Below are 24,285 nucleotides of genomic sequence, written 5' to 3' on the forward strand. Positions count from 1 at the left end.
GCGCGCGAAGCGAAGGTGTCACGAGGCCGTACGCATTCCCGCATGAAAAACGCAGAAATAACGCATGCGTCACGCAGAATCATGCTGGCTGGGTACATGCGCGAGCGGCGAACACCCATTTCGATATGTTATTATTTTCGACACTCTCTCAAAACTGTTCCGGCGTCTTTCAAGTGCCTGTCATTTCATGGGCTGTAATATGAAATCAAGAACTGACAGTGTTCCGGGTTTACTCAAACACAATTCGCTTCTTGAAATCTCGGAGAGAGAGAGAGAGAGAGAAGGCTGACCAGTGGTGCTTTGGGGCTCCTTCTGGCTCCTCCCCTCCACCTCCTCCCTCGCGGCGCCGCCACAGCACTGCGTGCCTAACTCGCAGAACTCCCGATCTCGAACTGTTTGAAGCAAAACGGAGCTCATAAACATTCACTCTGTTTAGTGAGAGAGAACGCCGTGGCTTTGAAGGCGCAGATCTCTGCTTTTATTTTTAGTAACATTATTTTTTCTTTTTTGGCATCTGCCCATAACCAGCGAATCTGTTTCGAGCAGACGCCAAGTTTCCATGTTGATGTCCGCGCATTGAAAGTGAAACAGCTTCCGGCTTTCTTCTTTCGAAAAGTAGTCCGCGCATGAGATGTAGTGCCTAAAACGGTGACTTCCATGGTTCAATATGCTTACAAAAACATCCAAAGTCAAGAGGAACAACACTGAGTGGGAATTCGTGTGAATCGAACTAGTTTTTCACGCGTAGTGTGCAGGCATGTGCGTGTAGTTGCTTTGCTACATGACTCATTTATCGCTCCGCCACTTTCGGCCATTGTCGTGTTGTGTTGTTGTGAGAGAAGGTAATGTCAAAGAAGAGTGTATGGGGCCAGGATAGACTGTTCGTGGAATTTCACACCGTCAGTGCGTATGGCTGCGTTTCGGCGTTATGGCAGCCTACGGCGACGAACTGCAGTCGGATGTAAATCGATTCAGTGAGGATCTAAATCTTTTCGAAGTGCCGAATCCTCAGTCGTACTGGAGAGAGGCGACGACGAGAAAGTCTGATACTTCAGCGAGCGAGGATTTCAGACATAAACAGAACATGTACATGACCAGCATGCAGCAACAAAGGAGTCAAGTTCAAACGGTCAGGTATTCTCCCCAAAATACGTATGGAGGCACTGTTCAAACGGAGCACAGGGCGGCTTTCGCATCGTCGGCAATGAGTATGCGAGAGGGCAAGCCCCCCATCCCTGCAGGGGCGATGGTGGGGTCAGGCGCGGGAGGAATTGCTGTTGCCAACAACGCAGCGTCCTTGCAAGGTAAGCCGCTACCCGTGTCTCCCCACCATTCCCACGTGGAGAGTCGCGGTGTGGTAATTGCCGGTACCCGCTACCCAGCACCTAGAACGAGTAACATGATGCAGGCACACTCAGTTCACCAGTCACACCAACAGACCATCTATGCCAACTTGCAAGGCACCAGTGGCAATTCAAACTATTCCAGTCCACGATCAAGTTTAGGTAGTGGTGGTGACTCAAAGAATTCCAGTCCACGAACAAGTATCACAAATGCTCCGCCTCCTCCGCCATATGACCAACGTTTCGGGAGTCCTCGGTCAAGCATTGCTACTGCTAGTCCACGATCAAGTATAGCGTCACTGGAATCAAAACATTCCAGTCCCAGAGCTAGTCTAACGGGTGTGTTACTGGATAAATTTCCATCTCCACGTGGGAGTTTAGCGGGCCCTCAGGACCGCATGGCAATTCAGCGAGCTATCGCCGGACTAGAACATGATTTATACTCCAGCATGTCTGGCACGATGCCCCAGTCACTCACCTCCCTGGGTCCGCGTAGCGTGCCGCTACTTAGTGATAATCGTTTCAATGAACCGGCACCTCCTCACATCTACACGGACCCACGCATGCGAACCATGCCGGCTCAGCCTCAAGTGAGCATGCAATCGGGTGGTTCGGTGACACACAATGGTCTTCACGGTCACCCTGTCGGTCTGCATGCCAACCATAGTGGAGCTCCCCCCGTCATCCCTGCCCGTGTCCCACTCCACCCCGGCGCTCAGTCGGATGCTGAAAAGAAGCTAGCGGCCTTGACCCAGCAGCTGGAACGGGATATGAGGCTGACAAGTCCGGGACCCACGCCCAAAACGTCCCCAGAAACGCCGCCAGAACCACCCCCTCCTTACCACGGTCCTCACGAACTTGAGTTGACAGCAGCATCGGTGGCCAGTCAGCCGCTGCGAGCAGGGTCTGGTGTGCAAAGTAAAGCCCCTGTACGTCTAGTGGCCCCGGTTCAAGGGGTGCCAGTTCAGATCTCTGCCTCCCATTCCCAGTCACAACCACAGTCACCGGGAGGCAAGGGACTCAACTGGCAGGTGACACCACCCAGAGGTTCCGGTCCGTCAGAAGCGGAGAAAAAGCTGGCGGCTTTAACCCAGCAACTGGAGGACGAAATGGACCAGGTTCCGCAGGGCGACTACTTTGGTAAGTTGACCACCAGTATGGTTGAGTTGCTGTACACTGTTACTTGCTATGGTATGTTGTGTGCTGGGTGAGTGTTGTCTCAGTTAGGAGACGGAGGCAACTTTCATTTTAGTCCCTCGCGTTAAAATAAATGTCATTCGTCTAGAGATAAATCAATCTGTTCCTGTTTCTGTGTAGATCTATGTAATTGTGTGCACATCACATGTCTGGCAAAAGACTAGATAAGTACTGTGCCATGAGTGGACATGTGTGCATAATGTTTTGCACACATACATTATACATGTATGCAATCCCTTCAAGTGTTCCGGATCATTCAGGCCTGCTCTGACGGGCGCTGTGGCGGGGTGATAAGACGTCTGCCTCTTAATCGGAAGGTCGAGGGTTCGAGCCGCGGCCGCCTGGTGGGTTAAGTGTGGAGATTTTTCCGATCTCCCAGGTCAACTTATGTGCAGACCTGCTAGTGGCTTATCCCCCTTCGTGTGTAAACGCAAGCACACGACTAAGTGCGAGAGTTCGGTGGGTTATAGAAACACGAAAATACCCAGCATGCTTCCTCCGAAAGCGGCGTATGGCTGCCTAAATGGCGGGGTAAAAACGGTCATACACGTAAAATTCCACTCGTGCAAAAACACGAGTGTACGTGGGAGTCTTAAGCCCATGAACGAAGAAGAAGATTCAGGCCTGCTCTTTAAAGTATCTGAAAACAGACCTGTGCACATCTACGGTTTCTCCGTAATTTCTCCGATTTTTGTATGCAGAATACGGTGCTACGGATTTTAAATTAAAATTCCGAAATTCCGATGTTTTAGTTTTACTAAGAAAAAAACAACATTGTACTTTTTTTCTGTTTTAAGATGTTTTGACCAATTAGTTGGCCGTTGCGCTGAAAAGACGTTTTCCGATTTACCGGAAGCGCGCGTGTTCTCAGCATTGAGTCTTTGAGTCCCGTGTATACTACATTGGATGTGCACGTTAAAGATCCCACGATTGACAAAAGGGTCTTTCCTGGCAAAATTGCTTAGGCACAGTTAATAATTGTCTACCATACCCGTGTGACTTGGAATAAGGCCGTGAAAGGTAAATATGCGCCGACATGGCTGCAATCTACTGGCCGTATAAAATTTCATCTCACACGGCATCACTGCAGAGCGCCTAGAACTGTACCCACGGAATATGCGCGATATAAGACTCATTGATTGATTGATTGATTGATTGTTCTTAGACTTAGTTTGTCCAGCGTCTGCATGGCAACTTGTGATTGAAGTGAAACATGTGTGGAAAAGAAAACAAGTCGCGTAAGGCGAAATTACTACATTTAGTCATGCTGTGGAACTCACAGAATGAAACTGAACGTAGTCCGCCGCTAGTGCAAAAGGCAGTGAAAGTGACGAGCCTGTTTGGCGCGGTAGCGATTGCGCTTTGCTTTACTGTACCTCTCTTCGTTTTAACTTTCTGAGCGTGTTTTTAATCCAAACATATCATATATATCTATTATGTTTTTGGAATCAGGAACCGACAAGGAATAAGATGAAATAGTTTTTAAAACGACTTCGGAAATTTAATTTTGATCATAATTTTTATAGTTTTAATTTTCAGAGCTTGTTTTTAATCCAAATATAACATATGTATGTTTTTGGAATCAGAAAATGACGAAGAATAAGATGAAATTGTTTTTGGATCGTTTAATAAAAAAATAATTTTAATTAGAAGTTTCCGATTTTTGAGTCACTTGAGAAAAAGTGACTCTATGTAATCGGTCAGTGTTAGTCTGTCCGGCCGGCCGGCCGTCCGTAGACACCACCTTAACGTTGGACTTTTCTCGGAAACTATCAAAGCGATCGGGCTCATATTTTGTTTAGTCGTGACCTCCAATGACCTCTACACTTTAACGATGGTTTCGTTGACCTTTGACCTTTTTCAAGGTCACAGGTCAGCGTCAAAGGAAAAATTAGACATTTTATATCTTTGACAAAGTTCATCGGATGTGATTGAAACTTTGTAGGATTATTCTTTACATCAAAGTATTTACATCTGTAGCCTTTTACGAACGTTATCAGAAAAACAAGGGAGATAACTAGCCTTTTCTGTTCGGCAACACACAACTTAACGTTGGGCTTTTCTCGGAAACTATAAAAGTGACCGGGCTCAAATTTTATGTGAACGTGACTCATTGTGTTGTGAATAGCAATTTCTTCCTGTCCATCTGATGCCTCATATAATATTCAGAACTGCGAAAGTGACTCGATCGAGCGTTTGCTCTTCTTGTTAATGACCAAACTCATTCATTAGTTTTTAAGCCACCAAGCTGAAATGCAATACCAAACCCCGGCCTTCGTCGAAGATTGCTTTGCCAAAATTTCGATCAATTTAATTGAAAAATGAGGGTGTGACAGTGCCGCCTCAACTTTTACAAAAAGCCGGATATGACGTCATCAAAGGTATTCGTCCGGGGATATCATACCCCGGAACTCTCTTGTCAAATTTCATAAAGATCGGCCCAGTAGTTTAGTCTGAATCGCTCTACACACACACACAGACACACACACACACACACACATACACCACGACCCTCGTCTCGATTCCCCCCTCTATGTTAAAACATTTAGTCAAAACTTGACTAAATGTAAAAAGAGTGCGAGATTCAGATAGGGAAGAGGAGACACCAGCTCTGTCACCAAAGAAGAAGAAAACTGTTACAACAGTGTTGATGTTTCACCTTGGCTTGTGAATAAATAGTAATTCCCATTCCACTGCGTCATAGTGCTTTGTGAGCAGAATTATGTCTTGAACTGTCGTTACAGCTTACTACTGAAACATTTTAAAAACGACTGAAATTTGGTTTGTTTACTACTGATGAGCGTTTTGAGTGCACAGGTCTGTGAAAAACATGCATGTGCTTTTTCTTTTATAAGTTTGTGCGATAATAATGATTGTCCTTTGACTTTGAGAGACGTGCTGTGATTGCTACTGGTAGTGAAATACTTGCATCCACATGTTTAACTATCAGTTTCAGTTGACAACATCTGGTAGTACTAAGTAGTAATAAGTATAGAGATCTACACTTCAGCTTACACAATCTTAGTATTGATACTATAGTATTACCTGAAAAAGGGATTCAGAATTGTGACCATAAATAACCAAAACCATAATCTGATCAGAATCTATAACGTGGGAGGCAAACATGAGCAATCAAACACACAATAAAGAACTTTACAAAGCGAGGGAGAGAGACGCTCAGAAAAAAAGTGTTCCACATAGATCTGCTTCAACATAATGTCATACGTCTCCCAGACAAAAACGAAGGGTAACGTTTCTTCTGATGGAAACTTCATAAATTGTACAGGATTTAGATTGTGTGGTTGCAAATTGCACTGTAACTTTAAACACATTATGATGTCGGTCAGAACAGGCATAAGAACTGAAGAAGCTCATATAAATTTGTTCGCATAGTCTGCTGCGTGATTTTGTGTTCGTTAACAATATGGCAAGATTTGTAATTTGTATTCCACCCCAGCTCCACCTCGACTGGGGAAATCTTTGTCTGCCTAATTCAGTTGACACTTGGATCTTGCTAGGCCAACAGCGACACCTTTAATTACCACAGTGCAAACAAGGGGGCAATACTGCCAATAGAAGCCTTACAGTTAGTGGGAGCCTTTTCACACTTGTGGTGAGCAAGGCCAGTCAAGTGCAGGGAGGGGGGCCTTGTAACCTGTACTTACTGACTGGCCGGGGCATGGTTCGCTTTCACACTTAGCTGGAGCAGAAATCATGGAGGCTGGGGCTGGCAGGCTGTTTGTGAAAATCACAATTTTAAAAGTGAAAGTTTTCACTTCTTTGAATAATTTGCATGAAACACGGAAATAGTGGACATTTTTGTCCCTCACCTTTTTGGCTTTTGAGTCTGATTTTTTGTTTTGTTAACTTTATGTTTCTCCAAGTTCTCAAAAACATGACCACACATTTTTGACATACAATCTTAATACAGGTTTCCATGGCAAATCTTAACATAACATGTAAAATAGATAAAACGTGGTGTGACAGTTTCTAAAATACTCGCCATCCGTTTTGTTTCACATAAATGGTCAAGAGTACAGAATAGTGTCCAGTCTCTGTGACATGAGCATGACAAATATAATTTTGTCATAAAACAATCTTTTTTACTTAAATTGGAGCATATAGTTATCTTGATACTTCCTACCAAAAGAAATTTTAAATGGGCTATTTACTGAGTAGTATTTGAAGAAAATGTATTTGGTTTGCGTGTAACGGTAACACCGTGACCCTTTCAATCAACATCAACTTAAAACAAATCCAGTTTAATTCCAGGTCTTTATTTAACTTTAACAGCCTGCTACAAGTGTACTTTCAATGATTAAATCATAACAACAGTGTTCTAGTCTGATACAGTATTGAAAACTGCATGTAACTGTTGCATGTACGTAACTTTACACAAAGCAGAACATTTGACTCACAATGTTAAAAAAGTAACATATTTAAGTAAAATAAACAAACAAAAAGTCTTCAAATATGTTAAGCCTTATCTTTATATTTAATTGTAAGAAGAAAAAGTTCATTTTTCCAATTTCTGAATTATGTTATAATGTACCATGCATTTACAACATCAGGCGTTCCTAATTTCAAGGTAAAATGACTAAGTAAATGTACTGTAGTAAAGGCTCCTACATTGTCAAGGTATGAAATACTTCAGTTAAAGTATTAATTAAGGTTAAAGTATCCCAACAATTGTTTTACTCGTTTTAATGTATTAAATAGAAAACCTAGCAATACATGCATGTAACATAACACTGTGACCTATCCTTTTTCTTACCCATTTTTCACCAGAAAAAGAAATCCATCCAGAATTAAATGTTCTACAAGTAAATACATAGATATAAACATATTTCACATCCAAAAATGTGAGTCCAAGTGATAAAGGGAAAGAATAAATAACAAGAAAAGACGTATGCAAGTAACTTTACACCAACTAGTGCTATTTGAAGGTGAAATAATTGTTATACAGCCTCTTAATCACTTAAATCGTACTAGTAATTGAAGAAAACATTCTCTTAATATTGAATGACCTATTGAGTGCTTAAGACAGTGAAATAATTGAATTTAAGTGGATTCAGAGCCAGTTTTAGGCAACAAACAAAATATCCCGAATAAGGGAAAGGCAAACATATCCATTCAACTTTTGTTATTACTTCAGCTACACCTTAGTAATCAAAAGAGAAATACTCAAACAAAACAGCAAATGTTAGACAAAACATTGGGCAACAACCAAAAATGTCCTACCAACCAAACTTTGCTACCAACCAGCCTTTCCTATCTTTCAGATTGTAACTAGACAACAGCACAACATGAACTCAAAAACAAACATGAAGCTGCTAACCACAGATGTGGCACTGACAGATGGAATAGAAGAGCCTCTGCATACATGAAAATCAATGACAGTTTTGAAATATTAACAAAACAGCGTTCCACCCACTCGTATTATTTTTTATTGTTTTTTATATTTAGTCAAGTTTTGACTAAATATTTTAACATCGAGGGGGAATCGAAACGAGGGTCGTGGTGTATGTGCGTATGTGTGTGTGTGCGTGCGTGTGTGTGTGTGTGTGTGTGTGTAGAGCGATTCAGACTAAACTACTGGACCGATCTTTATGAAATTTGACATGAGAGTTCCTGGGTATGAAATCCCCAAACGTTTTTTTCATTTTTTTTATAAATGTCTTTGATGACGTCATATCCGGCTTTTCGTGAAAGTTGAGGCGGCACTGTCACGCCCTCAGTTTTCAACCAAATTGGTTGAAATTTTGGTCAAGTACTCTTCAACGAAGCCCGGGGTTCGGTATTGCATTTCAGCTTGGTGGCTTAAAAATTAATTAATGACTTTGGTCATTAAAAATCTGAAAATTGTAAAAAAAAATAAAAATTTATAAAACGATCCAAATTTACGTTTATTTTATTCTCCATCATTTGCTGATTCCAAAAACATATAAATATGTTATATTCGGATTAAAAACAAGCTCTGAAAATTAAATATATAAAAATTATTATCAAATTTTTTTTTTCGAAATCAATTTAAAAGCACTTTCATCTTATTCCTTGTCGGTTCCTGATTCCAAAAATATATAGATATGATATGTTTGGATTAAAAACACGCTCAGAAAGTTAAAACAAAGAGAGGTACAGAAAAGCGTGCTATCCTTCTTAGCGCAACGAATACCCCGCTCTTCTTGTCAATTCCACGTGCACTGCCTTTGCCACGGGCGGTGGAGTGACGATGCTACGAGTATACGGTCTTGCTGCGTTGCGTTGCGTTCAGTTTCATTCTGTGAGTTCGACAGCTACTTGACTAAATATTGTATTTTCGCCTTACGCGACTTGTTTTTTATTATGGAGGGAATGCATCTAGGCTGGTTGACCTCATGCTAAACAAATACATGACAACAGTACAGCTTCAGAAATCTTAGTGCATGGGAACAAAGGGCCACACATAGAAGTCTGTTTGCTTTCACGCTGTTTCTTCAGGAAATGTACTTCTGCACCATCACCAATGAGGGCTTGAATCTGCAACACAAAATAACAAGAAATTCCGAGGTGATATTCAAAGCGTACCAGTTCCACATAACTAATCTCATGAAAATCATCAATTTGATTGAATTAAACATAAATTACCATGCATGTTAATATATTCGTGTACATTTAAACAAAAACTAGTATCATCGGTACTAAAACAAACAAAAAAGATAAATCCCCAGTGCCTCAATTCTCACAATTTCTTCCTGAATGTATTGAAGTCCTTGTACTCTTACCCCTGGAAATGCAGGTCACAGTATTGTCAGCTGAGTCCACACCACTCTGTTCTGCAAACTTCACTGGATGTTGTCTCAGTTGATAGTGTCCAGGGAAGGAAGAAAATTTAAAAAAAATTAAATGCTGGACCGATGAAACAAACTTTTTTGTGTCCTGAAATAGCATTCCTAATGCTGTTGATCATGTGTGTGTTATGTTACATTGTGATTCAAACACATACTGTTAAAACTCATCCTAATACATAATTATTCACTCTTAGTCTGAAAACACTCACCTTCTTTGTGAATTTTTGTTTTTACCGAGTAAAGTTACATTCAAGCAATAGATTAAGTGGGTTTTTGTTTGTTTGTTGACCTGCATTAAACCATATCTTGGTTGTTAAGCAGCCTTAAAAAAAAAGCATCCACAGAAAAGAAAGAAAAGATAATAAACTATGTTGACGGCAATTTTTACTCATACATGTAACTTAACACCGAATAATCCCTTAGTCTATGATTATGTTTGTGTTATGTGATATTCAAACACATGTTTAAAAAAAATGCTTGTACTAAATGATCCACTCTTTGAACATTATAGTGTGCAATTAGTGTGCACAAAAATGTGAAATTCTTCAAGATACGTTTGAAAGTAACTTTACACAAAACCTATGGTGTCATGTTACATGCAAACACCTTTAATCTATTTTGAAGCATTAAACAGTTTGAAAAGCAAAATTGTTGACTGTTTCCATCCAGTCACCTTTCAAAGTGGGATTGAACCAGTCAATGAAATCCTGAGTTCATCTTAGCAATGCCATTTGAAAATGTCAGTATGACTGCAGGTACATAACATGCATTTGTCGTGTTAAGTTACTTGCATGCACGTTTTTACTGCATGTAACATAATGCACAATTATAATTCAAATGTTACCATGAAGCAAACAATTCATTTGTATTAAAAAGGTCCTATTCAATAGATTTTGCTATACCAAACTTGTGTGATGAAAAATACATGAGTGTAACTTAACACCACTCTTTGTGGAGTAAAGTTACATACAAACACATATATCACTAAAACATCCCTTGTGCAGGCGAAAACACAAACTGAAGTTAAAGATCGCCATTCAAAACGCATCATCTTGAAAAATCAGACAGGTACTTGCAGATTCAGTTTCCATCAACAAGGTGATAGTTAGCATGTAACTTTACACGGGCATGTTGTCACTGTGATTGCGTTAGGTTACGTACGAACAGAACATTCAAACTTGGGTTTAAGATCGTACCAGGGCCATCCACATTCATCGAGAATGCAAATGTTCAGATTATTGCATATTTGTTTTCCTTTAAAATTTCCCCGATCTAAAATGAATGCAGCACTTGCTTGTACGTAACGTTAACGATATGTACTTTCGTGTTAAGTTACAATCACGCGTCAAGATGGTAAAAAAATGGTAACTCGTAACAATTTTTTTTAATCCTTCGAGATCTCACAACACTACGTCCAAAATTGGTCTTCTCGCTAAAAAACATGTAAAAATCATTCTCCTAAAGCAAACATATTCACGCATGTAACATTAAAAACAGTAACACCAAAAGTAAGCATGGTCACTCACAAACATGTGCTCATAACAAATCAACAAACATTTTCCACAATTCCAAATGCGACTAAGATAACCCCTGCTAACACTGTTTTCACGTTCATGCCGTTGTTCATAAAAATGATAATGTATTTTGGTCACTTTACTTGCATTTCATGTCTTTCACTGATAAAACTGCATGAACGTAACCATAAACAGCAAAACTTACCTCATGCTTTTTCGCCACAATGATCCATCAATGCTTCGACCAAAACAGCATGTGACCAGCTCTTTTGTAAACAATATTCAAAATGGCCGCCGCTTACGCAAAATCTCGTTCACGTCCTAGTGAGGGATCGTTTTTTGTTGCATGCGCGTAACATAACATTTACGCGGTTTTCAATTATTTTTCCCTTGGACTGCTATATAGAGTGGAATCAAGAAACCGCTTAAAGTCCTATGCCGAAATGAAGGCAGCGACAGAAGCTTTAAAATCATGCTGTTTCCCACCTACGCGAGACTTCCAACTCGTTGTTAAAATGAAGACGAACTCGGTACGAAAAACTAACGCGACGGTTACGCGCAAACAGCCGTCCTTTGAACGCAATTATACACATCGCCGGTCATTCGTTCGTCCTGACAGTAAACCTGCATTGAACTGTTTTGTCTTTCATAACATGATATGATTGATTCAGTTTCAAATTGTCTCTGGTAAAGCGAACATGCAGCTTCAAAGTGTAGTGTGTGAATTGTGTCACGTTTCGCGTTTCGCCGACAACCGACTTTTTCGAACTAATCCACAGATATATAACTCAACAGACACAGATTTGAACACAAGAAGACATGCATATTGAAATCAACTTATTTTGAACAGATTAGAACAGGTTTGATTGAGGTGCATGTAGAATGGTTGCCTTTACAAGGCTAGTTTTGTGACCAACTCGTGATACAGGCACTCGACGCTCTGTTGTACTCTTGACCAAATTCATAATTGTGTCACAGTTCTCTAACGTCAGCTATGTAAGTTTACAGCGTAACACAGCATCCGAATTGCTGAGTGTTTGTTACCAACAATTTAAAAAAAAGTGTAATGGTTTTATTCTGTACTGTTTAGTTTTGCATCCTTGGTGTTAGCTTGAATTGCCCAAGGGGTGTCAACAATATTGAATAGCAGATATCCCCATTAAATCATAAATGATTAATGACATGTGGATGACAAGGCAGTTTTACACTGCATTCCTCACTGGTGAGACAGGTAGGGGGAGATGGGTGTTGATTGCACATGATGGTGCCAGGAACTAGGGTTGGCATTCATGTCATGTCACTTGTGATGGGGGAAGGCCCCATTGGTACCCACTGGCTATTCACACCGCTGACAGCTTTGATTGGTCTAGTATAATACGCTATTGTGTAAAACAGTAAACAGAGGTGCCTCACACAATTAACACATTATTATTGAACACAACACATAGCTGATTGTTGTAACATTATAGGTTGAACTTGAGCACTGGAAATGAACATCACCACAGAAGAACATTTTATTACTGTTTATGTAGCAGGCATGAAAGTCCAAAAAATGGTGCAGATTCTGAAAATTTACTAGCCAGAGAGCAAACCTTACCAGCCAAACCAACTATTTTTTTCAGGAACTTGACTCGCAGGGTAGATGAACTTTTTTACTCGCCAGTTACATGTTTCTACTCGCCATGGCAAGCAAAATACTCGCCACTTTCAGGATTGTTTAGCTACTAGTACTATTGTATAAGTCTATACCTAATCCAAGTACAGCAGTCCCTCTCATGAACGGACACCCTTGGGCCATAGCAAAACTGTCCGTACATTGCAGGTGTCCGGTCACGGGAGGGGTGACCACACCACCCCCTCCCCCATATACACTCACACAGAGACACACAAACAACAGGATTGAGTCTATGCTAATCACTTCTTGTGGCTACTAAACAATAACAATAAACTCCTAATACTTCTTTAAACGTTCTGTAAAAATGATTTGTATGAAAAGTGTTGAAAAGAAGAGATAAAATAAATCCTCAAGGCAGTGAACACACTCACCATGCACTGACATACGAAAGCAGCCACACAAACACAGCACAGAGGAGCGTGTGCAGATCTATGCTTTGCAAGAATAAGCTTGAAAACCAGTTTGAATAAATAGCAGCAGATAGAGCTGCATGCATGTCATAATCATGTAATTTATTTTCTTCTTGTCTGGCTTTATTGACTGCATGCCGATCATGTGGCATGGCAGTGACTTTTCACTCTTCAGTCGGAAATACACTGTACATAACACAGCTCCCACTCTCCCTCACTAATTCCTACCCCAAGCCGTGACAACTGATGAAATTGTGTGGAAGAGTACACCTCTCTATTTCTCTCCAATGCTCTTCCTGCCGTGACATGCAGTGACACCGGACACCCCACAGAGTTTAGCCAGCTACCCCTCCACCCCCCCCCCCCCTCTCCCTCTCTCTCACTCCCTCCAGCCATAGATGTGTAGTCACACACATCTATGCTCCAGCCATGTACTGTTTGGGGCTGTGACCAGATAGGACAGCTGCACTGTTCACTCAGAGCAAAACCAGGTGACTGTGTCGTAACTTTTGACAAAGCAAGACAACTGAAGGGTTCACAGATTAGGCAACCGACTCACTGGTCAAGGCTGAGGGGAAACAAGAGTATCTTCTCAATGAATGGGGTTACACACAGACACACGATGCTGAGAACTATGCTGTGGCCGGTTTTCACTCTCTTTCGCTCAGGACCTTCATCGACTGTGGTTTCTGTTGTTTACGTCCAACAGACAAGAATAAAGAGCACAGTGCAGTTTCATGTTGGCATCTTCGCATGTACTCCATTCCTGACCAAAACTACCCCCCTTCCTGATGGGTACATGTGCACTCAAGTTATCAGTGACTGTCATCACGCCATTGCGGCTGTGATCTTTGTACCAAGAGCCGGACTGCTCTGTTATCGATTTTGTTGTGGTGAAAATTTGACGATGGTCTGTCCGTACATTGGAGGTATGACCTGCTGTTGGGACCGAAAATGAGTGTCCGCGTCCACGTTTTGCAGGTGTCCGTTTAAGGGGGGGCAAATATAGAAGGAAAACATTCGGTGCCGAGCAAATGTGTCCGTACATGTCAGGTGTCCGCTCACGCCGGGGGCCGTACATTGCAGGGACTGCTGTACATAACCATATATGCTGATCCAGGTGTGGCCTGTACCAAGCAATGGTTGGGCCTAGAAGAAAAAAGGTTATCGATTCCCCGATCGGCCCTAGAATTTGTTTGACCTTTTAATAAATGATTAATGAAATTAATGAAAAAAATTGATTATGCAATTTGCAGACTTCATAAGAAAACTTACTTTTCTCCGACATCCATGGGACACAGCTTGCAAGATTTCATGCACCTGTGTAAATTTATATAAAAACCAAAATTCAATCTCCCTCCCCTCGACGAGAGGGAGAATTCTTTCTTTTTGGGGTAATTTATGCCAAAACAATGTGTGGCATACTGCAATTTGCAAACAGCCTTGAGCCCCAGAATGTGATCACAGGAAATGTTAATTACATTTCAGCCATTCTGTAAACAGCTTGAAACTGAGACTCCAGTTCCAATAACTTTGTGTGAAAAAAAAGAAGCTTTGGACAGAGGATGCTTTGAACAGAACAAGAATTTTTTTTACCTGAGATAAGTGGTGTGCTTTCAGTGATATAAAAAGACAGCTAAAAATAAGTGGGCCATTATGTGAGTGCAGTGTAGTTAGTGACGTCATGATGCTGACTGGCTGAGGTAAAGGGAAATGTTTGGATCATTAGTCAGCTGGGGTTGCTTTGAAGTGAGACGTCTCTGACCTGATTTGTGAGGCGGGGCAAGAAGACACCGGCAGAACTTGTTAAGTACCTTAGACCTGAGACAGGTTTCTTTCTGTAGCTGCACCTCTGCCCTGCTTTTCCCCCTAATATTTCACTAGTTAGCCTCCACTGATTTCTTTGCCTTATTGTTTACCACAGGCCTTTGGGGTGCTTTACTAACACTAGCATTATTATTATTAACTAGATTTGAGGGAAGTGATGCGGAATCCACAAGGCATAATACAAATACTGAAATAGCATTAGCACTAAAGAGTGCTCACATGAAATGGACTGTGCATATTTTTACACAAAGATCAGTCTCTTTTTCTTTGTTTATTGATGCTGCGGTTGCAAGCCTTTTTATGACTTGAGAAAGGCAGGGTCAGGATCACTTTCCTCTTTGCAGTACATGTACTGCAGTACTGCAGCACCTGTGTTGTCCCCACTAAATTGACTAATTCACAGCTTTTCTATACATTGGTAAATTTCAAATTGCTGTTTCAATCTTCGAGGTAGTCAGTGTCACTGTATTTTTCCACTGAATATCAACTTGAAAAGTGCATTTTTTTCGTGGTCCTGATAAGTATAAGAAAAAATTACTTGTGGCGTGTAAATTCTGTGTGGAAAAACATAATTATGTGGCAAGCCTGGGGGCCAGAGGCAAAGGATGATGATGGTTTTATTCATCACTGCTCAACATTCTGACAGGTGCGAGTGTGACAGATTGACAGTAGTGATGTACACCAGTTTGTTGGGTTTTGTCACCTTTCAAGTTTGCTCCAGTTTATCAGCATGTGTGTAAGTGGTGGTTGTGTGTGTGCGTGGATGTGTATGTGTGTGTGTACCTACGAGCACATGATGGTGTGTTTGTGTGTGTGAGATGGTGTTTGTGCCATGGTGTATGCGTGCGCAGGCAGTTTTCGGAAGTGTAAACCCTTGAAAAGGATTGGGGTGTAAGCTACGGGTTAAATTCTGACAGAAAAGAGGGAAAGGTTGAATGCTTATAAATTATAACAGTGACTCTCAGATCCAGTAGGTGTCGTTGGGGGCACAGAATAATATTGAAAGTGTCATGTTAGTGCTTGCTTGAGGGCTTCCTTTCTGTCCAGAGTGGGTGCCTGTAGTGTAGTGTAATCCCCACATTCTGAGTGCGGTATGGCACTCACAGTTAGTGGGCTACTCTTGGTCATGCCCATAGTTGTTCTGCATGTACCTGCAATACAAGGGTTGTCTTAATGACATTTTATGCTTCACCGCACTGCACTTGTTCACTCAGAGGTCAGGCCTGTGTGTGGCACCAATGTTTAGGTAATGTGTTGTAGTGAATTGTAGACTGACAGTATTGGCGTTAACCGGTAATTACCGGTATTTTACTGGTTGAAATGAGAAAATACCGGAAAATAATTGGCTGCCGGTATAACCTACCGGTTGATTTTTAGAACTACCGTTTTTTTCGCTGGTAAAACAACAAAACCAGTACTCTAAGTTGGACTCTTACTGGTTCCAATGGCCAGCCTACCTTTTTTTTCTGGACTGTTTTCATCATAAAAGTTTGTGTACCAGTTTGAAAAAATATTAGCGCCATCACTGGACTGAACCACTTGACTGCAGCCAATGTAGAGAACATTACCCTGAACCACACCACAGCAGCCACTCACACTCACAGTGCCTAAGACATAGAAACACTGTATTATCTCAAATGAGAAATATATGTGGTGCATACATACCACAACATCAAACAAACAACATAATTAGGAAACAACATAAAACAAACTACAGGTTGCACGTATAACTAAAATTCTCTCTCTCTCACTCACTCACTCACTCTCACTCCATACCATATTTTAGTGTTTTGTAGATTCTCCCTGCATGTCAGAATCACTTTAGTTACTTTACAGTGTCGCCAGGCCCAACCAATTCAGGAGTTGTGTTTCTTTTTCGCAGTTTTTCAATTGCTTGATTAGGTCATATATTTTGTGTTCAATGAGTGCATGTTTTTTTTTTAGTGGGGAGCTGTTGTGTTGTCACTTTTTATAAAAATTCTGTTTGTGGAATTTTCCGCCACACGGCTTTATCAGTTTATGTAAATGAGTTATTTACACAGATACTACTGATAAGACCAAAACAACAATGGTAGATTATATGTATACAGATCTTCCTCCCCCCCCCCCCCCCCCCCTTGACAGTTCCAGTGCACCTCTTGGTAAGCATAAACAGCAGGCAACCAGGGATGCAAAGGGAACTATTTCATTGATGATAGGGTTTTCATTTCATTTTCTTTATTATTCCAGTTGGTTTTTCATTTCATTTACTTATTATCCAAGTGCTGGTAAATACGGGTTGCTTTCTCTGAGGGAAAAGCTAGCAGCAACAGGAGTCGCGCTACCCAGGTTCGTGTGTGTGTTTTGGTGTAATCAGCCACCCGTACTGTGGTGACATGGGTCTGTGACATGGATACCGTCTCTGAGTCTGCACATAAAGTTGAGCTGTGTCTGCCCCGGCTGGGGTTCGAATCCCTGATCACAAGTCTAAGGCTTCACCAACTGTAGGGCTGTTGCACACTTTGACACTGGAACAAGTTGGCAGGCTGCCTGCATTGTAACCCGCCCCCCCCCCCCTCCCACCCCCTGCCCCTACACACTCAGGCATGCATGTGCAGCATTGTGCGCATACTGACACAGAATCAAGCCATGTTCCCCCCAGTGAACTGTGCTGCTGTCGGTGTGAAGAAATTAAATCTGAACCGAAGAGGTGGCGGTGCATTCACTAATACATTAGCTGTGGTAATGAGCGTGTGGTGACGGGGGGTATGCTATGAGATGACTTGAGGGTGCTGTTGTCACCTGTCGTGTGACTCAACACTGTCAATTGCATGGCGCGTACACCCCCTCCTCCTCCCCAGGCTTCCTGTACTGCACCGCCCGCCTCCTGCCGTACCCCCGGGGTGCGAGACATCATTTCTCCGTCAGACACCCAGCGATGTGCACTGTGATGCCGTCAAAACCCTGTCACACCCTCCAACACTTTGATACACACCGGAATTTGTACTGTCGGCCTGCAGGGGTTTTATGTCACACGAGGCCTTTTTGTCGCTGCTAGGATTGCTGGGGTTTGCGTTGCTTTGTTTTATTTTACTTTGTTTTACTTTATGGGCGGATATTTGGGGATTATTGTAGGGTCAGGCTTTCAATGGTTTTATTTTCGCGTTTTTACTTTATGATCACACACGTGGGGATTGTCGGAATTCCGCTGTTTTTATGTCCCGTTATACTGTCGCCCAGAATCCCATGTCTCCGTGTCTTTGCCGAGATGTTCGTTTCTAAAAGTAAAGCACAAGACACTTCGTGTTCAGACAGATCACTGTACATGTAGCGTTGACGTAAGATGTCTGTGCAGTTACCATCGATTCGAATTTGCAGAAGTGGTAGAGATCGGACGGTCTCTGCTTCTGTTGTTTGCCTGTTGTCTTCCTTAATCTCCCCCCCCCCCCCACCCCCTCAGACCCCCCCTCCCCCGAGGTAAAGTGTGTAAACTAAATGTTATGGTTGATCAGGACTGCGGTTTGGAGCGCGACTGACATTCTTCGTGAGGCGCGCGGTGACATGAGTGTGAGTGTCCTAGTCACGGGGCCAGATGAGTGGGAGTGGTCCCCAACGTTGCTAGGCGCTGCTCGCTGCCCGTTAGCTTTCCCGCCGCTTTCTAGACACAGGGGGTCGTCTGAAAAAAGGGGAGGGGTGGGCGCTGTGAAAGGAGACACTGGCAATTGTCTCAAAACCATTATTATTAGTTCCATGTGGCTAACACTGAGCGTCGGACCGTGGAATGTGGGGAGGTGGTGTCGAGTACTTCAAATACCGTTGGGTACTGCAGTACTGCCAGTGCTATGGTCAGTGTCAGTATCTTATTGTCTCTCCGCGCAGTGCTGGTGAACTAGAGGGTACGGGGTGGCCCCGTTGCAAAACTTAGTTAAAAAGGCTTGACGAATGCTTGTGTGTGTCTGTGTGTGTGAAAGAGAGAGAGAGAGAGAGGGGTGGGGGTAAGGGAATGTCAGTGTGGGATGGGCGTATGAGTGTCCTCCTTGGGAGACTCGGGGTAGCTGTCTTCGTGGCCTCACCATGTTAGGGATCTTATGGGGGGAGGGGGGGGGGTCAAATTATTTATATTCCTCTGCCAGAGTGGAAATATTTTCTGGTGATGGGAAGCCCAGTAAGGCTGTTTCTACCATCAGAATTATATAAGCGTCAAACTTCCCATAAACTCATCCAGCCAAATACCAATGAGAACGCTTTCTAATTAACATCAAGTGTGCTGCCGCGAGTTATTTCACGTTTGAGCGGGTTTTGAGCGTAAATTTTGTGAAACAGTTGATCTTTTCACGGTTTGGTTTCAGAGCTACTTGAAGGTCCGAGGGCAGCCAGGTTGTGTTTGGTTAGTCATTTCCGCTCGGGTAGGAGAATAACCAGTTCTCACCTGAACTATCAAACAAGGATCCTCCCACCTCCCCGCGGCATCTTATCCTCGGTTTAATAAGCGCTTTTTATGTTGGCTGTGGTTTTGTTGCGAGTGGGGCTGTGGTCAGTCCTAATGGAAACATAATGGGCCCCTCAGTCTTGCCCCCCCCCCCCCCCCCCTTACACCTGCAGGCCTGGTGGAGGTCCGTACCCCTCGCTGCCATTCCCTAGCCCCCTACCTTTCCCCTCCCCCACCCTCTCACTGGTTTTTAAAGGACTGACTGGAAGAAAAGACTCAGGTTTAAACCTTAATCCCTGATAAAGGAAGTTTAATTTCGTTCTCGGTCCGTCTCGGTCGCCCCGCCCCTCTCTCCCCCACCCCCCCCCCCCTTGTCCCCCACTCCCAGTAGCATGCAGTGTTGTGTGGTGGAAGGGTGTGTGTACTGAAGCTGAGCAACCTGTTGATGGTACAATATATTGTGAAAACACAGGATCGGGTTCTGTCCGCTGTTGACTGTGGCTACCCGTTGTTAACGCATTCCTCTGGCCTCACTGTGACTCGAAGTTTTGCTGGGTGGAAAATCCACCCCATTCTTCTTGCTTCTCCTGCTAGTACCACGTGTAGTGCTACAGAGACCCCGTGGAACATTGTTGTTGTCAAACCATTTGGCACAGCACACCTGCAACTTTTAAAAACAGATAATGTTGATGTATTGTTCAGTCTAATTTAAGTCAGGAGAGAACGAGTGACTGAACGTTGAGGGCTGTGCTTTGTGGTACACAGACATGCATGGCCGATTGATCCAAGGTGATTCACTCCATCAGCGCGGTAACCGGTCACATGGTAGGTGCTGGTCACATGATAGATGTGATGCATGTACAGGTGCATACCCCGTCCTAGCCGCATTCCCACATGGGGTTGTGGGCTGGTAGATGATGACCAGTGTTGTTCCCAGACTGAGAAAACAACAGGTCAGCTGGACCTGGATTGGAAAAAAAATTCATGTCCCAAATGTCCTGGCTACAAAAGAGAAGTTCGTTCAAAATATATCCTACATGTTGATCAACCGGAGGTCAGAGCAATGGCCAATGCATCTGATGGAAAAAGTCTATGTCAGCGACCGAACACTGAGGCCTGAGAACAACGCTGGATATCATCCACTATCACAGATTAAAACGCGTTTGTGTACACAATAGTGTGTTTGAATGTTGAATGTGTTATGGTTTAGTTGTACTTGTAATATGTTTTACTGTTTGTTTACTTTCATTACAGGTAATATGTTTTCATGCTAATTGGATCTTATTGCCTGTAATAATACAGTGGACCAGTGGAACCCCCCTTTTAAGACTCCCGCCCCTTTTAAGACCTCACTTTTTCACATGTTCTCTCCGTAACCACTGTAGATTTACCTCCATTTTAAGTCTCGCACATGTTCTCTCCGTAACCACTGTAGATTTATCTCCATTTTAAGTCTCGCACATGTTCTCTCCGTAACCACTGTAGATTTACCTCCATTTTAAGTCTCGCACATGTTCTCTCCGTAACCACTGTAGATTTACCTCCATTTTAAGTCTCGCACATGTTCTCTCCGTAACCACTGTAGATTTACCTCCATTTTAAGTCTCGCACATGTTCTCTCCGTAACCACTGTAGATTTACCTCCATTTTAAGTCTCGCACATTTTTAAGACATGATTGTCTAGGATTGTTGTAGTCCTGGGGTTCCACTGTAATAGCTGTATGTCATGGGTTTCAGATCAATAAGTGTGACCTTTTTTTTTTATTCTGTGTGCAACATGTTTGTTATCCATTTTGTTACAACTTGACGATCTCATGCTTGGTGTTTCAGGTCAGTGCGTGACGTGTCAGGAGAAGGTGACGGGGGCCAGTGAGGCGTGTCAGGCCATGGGCAACCTCTACCACACCAAGTGCTTCACCTGCTGCTCCTGTGGTCAGTCACTCACACACAAACGCCCGCACGCACGCACGCGCGCACACACACACACACACACACACACACACACACACACCAATTCAATGTTTTACACTCTCTCTCTCTCTCCCTCTCGCTCTCTCTCTCTCTCTCTCTCTCTCTCTCTCTCTCTCTCTCTCTCTCTCTCTCTCTCTCTCTCTCTCTCTCTCTCTCTCTCTCTCTCTCTCTCTCTCTCTCTCTCACTCTCCAGTTTTTTTGTGTGTGTTAATTTCTGCAGACAAAAATCTCGTCTTAACTCAAACATTGACTTTCTGTCTGTCTCTTTCTCTCTCTTTCTCTCTCTTTCCCTCTGTCGTTCTACCCCTCTCTCTCTCTCTCTCTCTCTCTCTCTCTCTCTCTCTCTCTCTCTCTCTCTCTCTCTCTCTCTCTCTCTCTCTCTCTCTCTCTCTCTCTCTCTCTCTCTCTCTCTCTCTCTCTGTCTGTCTCTCTCTGTGAGACAGATGGGCACATACAATTGCCAGGGCATGATAGCGTGTTAAACAAATCAGGGTACATAACATCACAATGATAGTGTGTGTGTGGGAGACAATTGAGGGCACATAACATTGCCAGGATATTGTTAAAATCACTGGGATAGTGTGCGAGACAAATGACGGCACATAACAATAACATCGCCAGGATAGCGTGTGACTGTCAGACAAAATTAATGAGGGCACATAATTATTACATGACCAGGATAGTGTGTGAGACAAATGAGGGTACATAACATCGTCGGAACAGCGTGTAACAAAAATGAGGGTACATAACATCGTCGGGACAGCGTGCAACACAAATGAGGGCACATAACATCGCATGGATAGCGTTTGAGACAAAAGAGGGCATATAAATACATTGCTAGAATAGCGTTTGAGACGAGTGAAGGCACAAAGAATTGCCTGCCGGGCTTGCTACAGCCCGTGTTATGCAGTGCAGCGAATGGTTCATAACACTATCCATTTCTTTCCTGCTTCCTTCCGTCCTTCACATTCTCAACGCTTCTTCCTCTGTCAGTCTGCCTACTTCCCCGTTTGACCCCAGGCATAGCATCGCTTGTTGTCGCTGAGCTCTGCTCTCCCCTCTGTGGGTCTGTGTGCACATTGCGTCATGCAGGCTGTATGGTGCCGCAGTTATTTACGTTGCACAAGTTACCCCTTTTGGCTCCACGCTTTCCTTAGAATCGCACTGGTTATAGTCCTAAAAGAGCAGGTTTTGTTAATAGTTGTGTGTGTGTGTGTGTGTGTTGGGACTGCGCTGTTTTGCTTCGACTAGTGTGTTCTGTCACCTCTTCACTCTGCTCCTCCTGCAGGAAAATTGAGATGGATGATCACTTGAGATTGCGTTTTATCCGTCTACTGTTACACCGTTCTAACATGACAGAGTCTGTAATCGTAATTCATGCATCCAGGAGTCGTCTTATCTACCTCCTGTGTCGGTGTTGATGTTTGAGATAAAGAGAGGTGTGAATGCGGGGTATGCAGCTAATTGTACCCTAAACACGGTTGTGACTGGCAGCGAGTGCCAGCAGGTGTGTGGGCCAGGTATGCGTGGCGCTCATAATCATCACCTAACACTCTTTGAGGTCTTAGCGCAGAATGACGGCACCGCATGACAGGTTGATTAACGCCACCCCGTGTTGTGCATACCTCTAGCTGCGTCGCCGTATGCTGCCAAGGTGGAGAGGTTTTCGTCTGAACATAGACCATGGTCTGAATGACTGTGATCAAGTGTGAGGTGGAGAGCAGTGTAGTGGTCAGGGCCGGTATGCACGTGTCCAGGTTAGAGACTTTTAGTCCGGGATAAACTGTCCCTCTATCGGGCTGATGTCTCTAACCTCGACTCCTGCATACCGGCCCTGGTCACCCTACTGCAGTCTATCCCATGCTTTGGTCACTGCCGGGAGCGGGTAGTGGGAGGTTAGTAGATGCCGGGAGAGGTTAGGTTGTCACATTCATCTGTGTGTGTGATCATAGAACCAGGGACTTGCATCCAGGTCACGTGACGGAAATCCCTGTCTGTCCTGACTGAGGTGTGTGAGCGCCGGGCCCCGGGGGCAAAGGTCGCCTTCACTTGACCTCGTGGGGTGAAAGGCCGGGCCGTCACTCGGAAAGACGTTTGTGTGAGGTCAGGGGTTAGAGATGACGGTCGGCTCGTTACCGTTGCCAAGTTGGGGCGTGTGTGCGAAGACAGAAAAGTGTGCGGCAAGATCACGTCACTTGTCTCTCAACTGTGGTGTAGCGGCCAGCCGCTGGGTGCATGTAGTTGGGTTTGATGACAAGTGTTGCTCATCATTCGCTGTTTCTCACTGATAGATTTATCAGAGAGTAATCATTACTAAAAGTGTAACCACTGTGCCACTGTTTGCATGCCGAGATGCAGTGACTAATTGACGAGTGCAGAGAGTGAGTGAGCATCATCATCACTCATCGCAAAGCATTTTGCCCCTGGTGGCCGCGGTGACTAATGATCGGTATGACGGCTATGTCAAGTGGCGCCTGTCACAACAATGGCACGGCACTTCACACCCTCTCTCTCTCTCTCTCTTCTGCCCCGCTATTAGCCACGGTAGTCAGTGTCTGTTTATGTTTAATAACGCCTTTCACAACTCCCCCTACCTGGCGTCAGTATTGTATCTTGTTGATGTCGACTCACAGCACTAATAAGGTCCAGTCACATTCCCCCAGAACTTAACTCTTCATCCCCCTCCCGGTTACAGTCGAACCCCCCTTTTAAGACATCCCCAGTTTAAGACTCCCCCTTTTTGAGACCCCCTGTTTTTCAGACTTCTGTTCAAAAAGTCTATACATTGACCTCACTTTTAGGACTCCCTCCTTTTTAAGACCTGATTTTCTCAGATGTTCTGAGGTCTTCAAATGGGGTTCCACTGTAGTAGCCAGGCAGTGGTTGTCATAGTTGCTTTTCGGGGAAGGAATGGGGATAGACTCTTGTTGCTGTCTGTCGTACTTAGCGGGGACTGCGACATGCACGGTTTGTTGTGTTAGCCTGGGGCATGCAGGGCGCAGCTTTGATGCTTGAAACCAAGGACTGTGCACCCTTTTGCTCCAACACGACATGTGGCGGGGGAACAGTGTTCGCTGCCTCATGATGGTGTCGAAAACACGCAGCACGAC

At 43.6% G+C, this 24,285-nt stretch overlaps 1 protein-coding gene and 1 long non-coding RNA gene across 2 annotated transcripts in view; one reads left to right on the forward strand and one right to left on the reverse strand.

Annotated features, from left to right (window-relative positions):
* The first annotated feature begins 269 nt into the window (after nucleotides 1-269).
* Nucleotides 270-24,285, forward strand: part of LOC138971993 (Wilms tumor protein 1-interacting protein homolog) — a 55,217-nt gene continuing 31,201 nt past the window's right edge. The window contains exons 1-2 of the mRNA XM_070344839.1: nucleotides 270-2,483; nucleotides 21,035-21,136. Coding sequence (XP_070200940.1) covers nucleotides 929-2,483; nucleotides 21,035-21,136 — 1,657 coding nt within the window. The 5' untranslated portion in view covers nucleotides 270-928. The remainder of the gene's footprint in view (nucleotides 2,484-21,034; nucleotides 21,137-24,285) is intronic.
* Nucleotides 8,904-10,315, reverse strand: LOC138972004 (uncharacterized). Its single transcript, XR_011457432.1, has 2 exons — nucleotides 9,305-10,315; nucleotides 8,904-9,059 (listed from the first exon to the last, which is right to left on the reverse strand). It is a non-coding gene; the product is annotated as an uncharacterized lncRNA (long non-coding RNA).

This window comes from Littorina saxatilis, linkage group LG1 (assembly GCF_037325665.1).
Source record: "Littorina saxatilis isolate snail1 linkage group LG1, US_GU_Lsax_2.0, whole genome shotgun sequence".
Classification (NCBI taxonomy): domain Eukaryota; kingdom Metazoa; phylum Mollusca; class Gastropoda; order Littorinimorpha; family Littorinidae; genus Littorina; species Littorina saxatilis.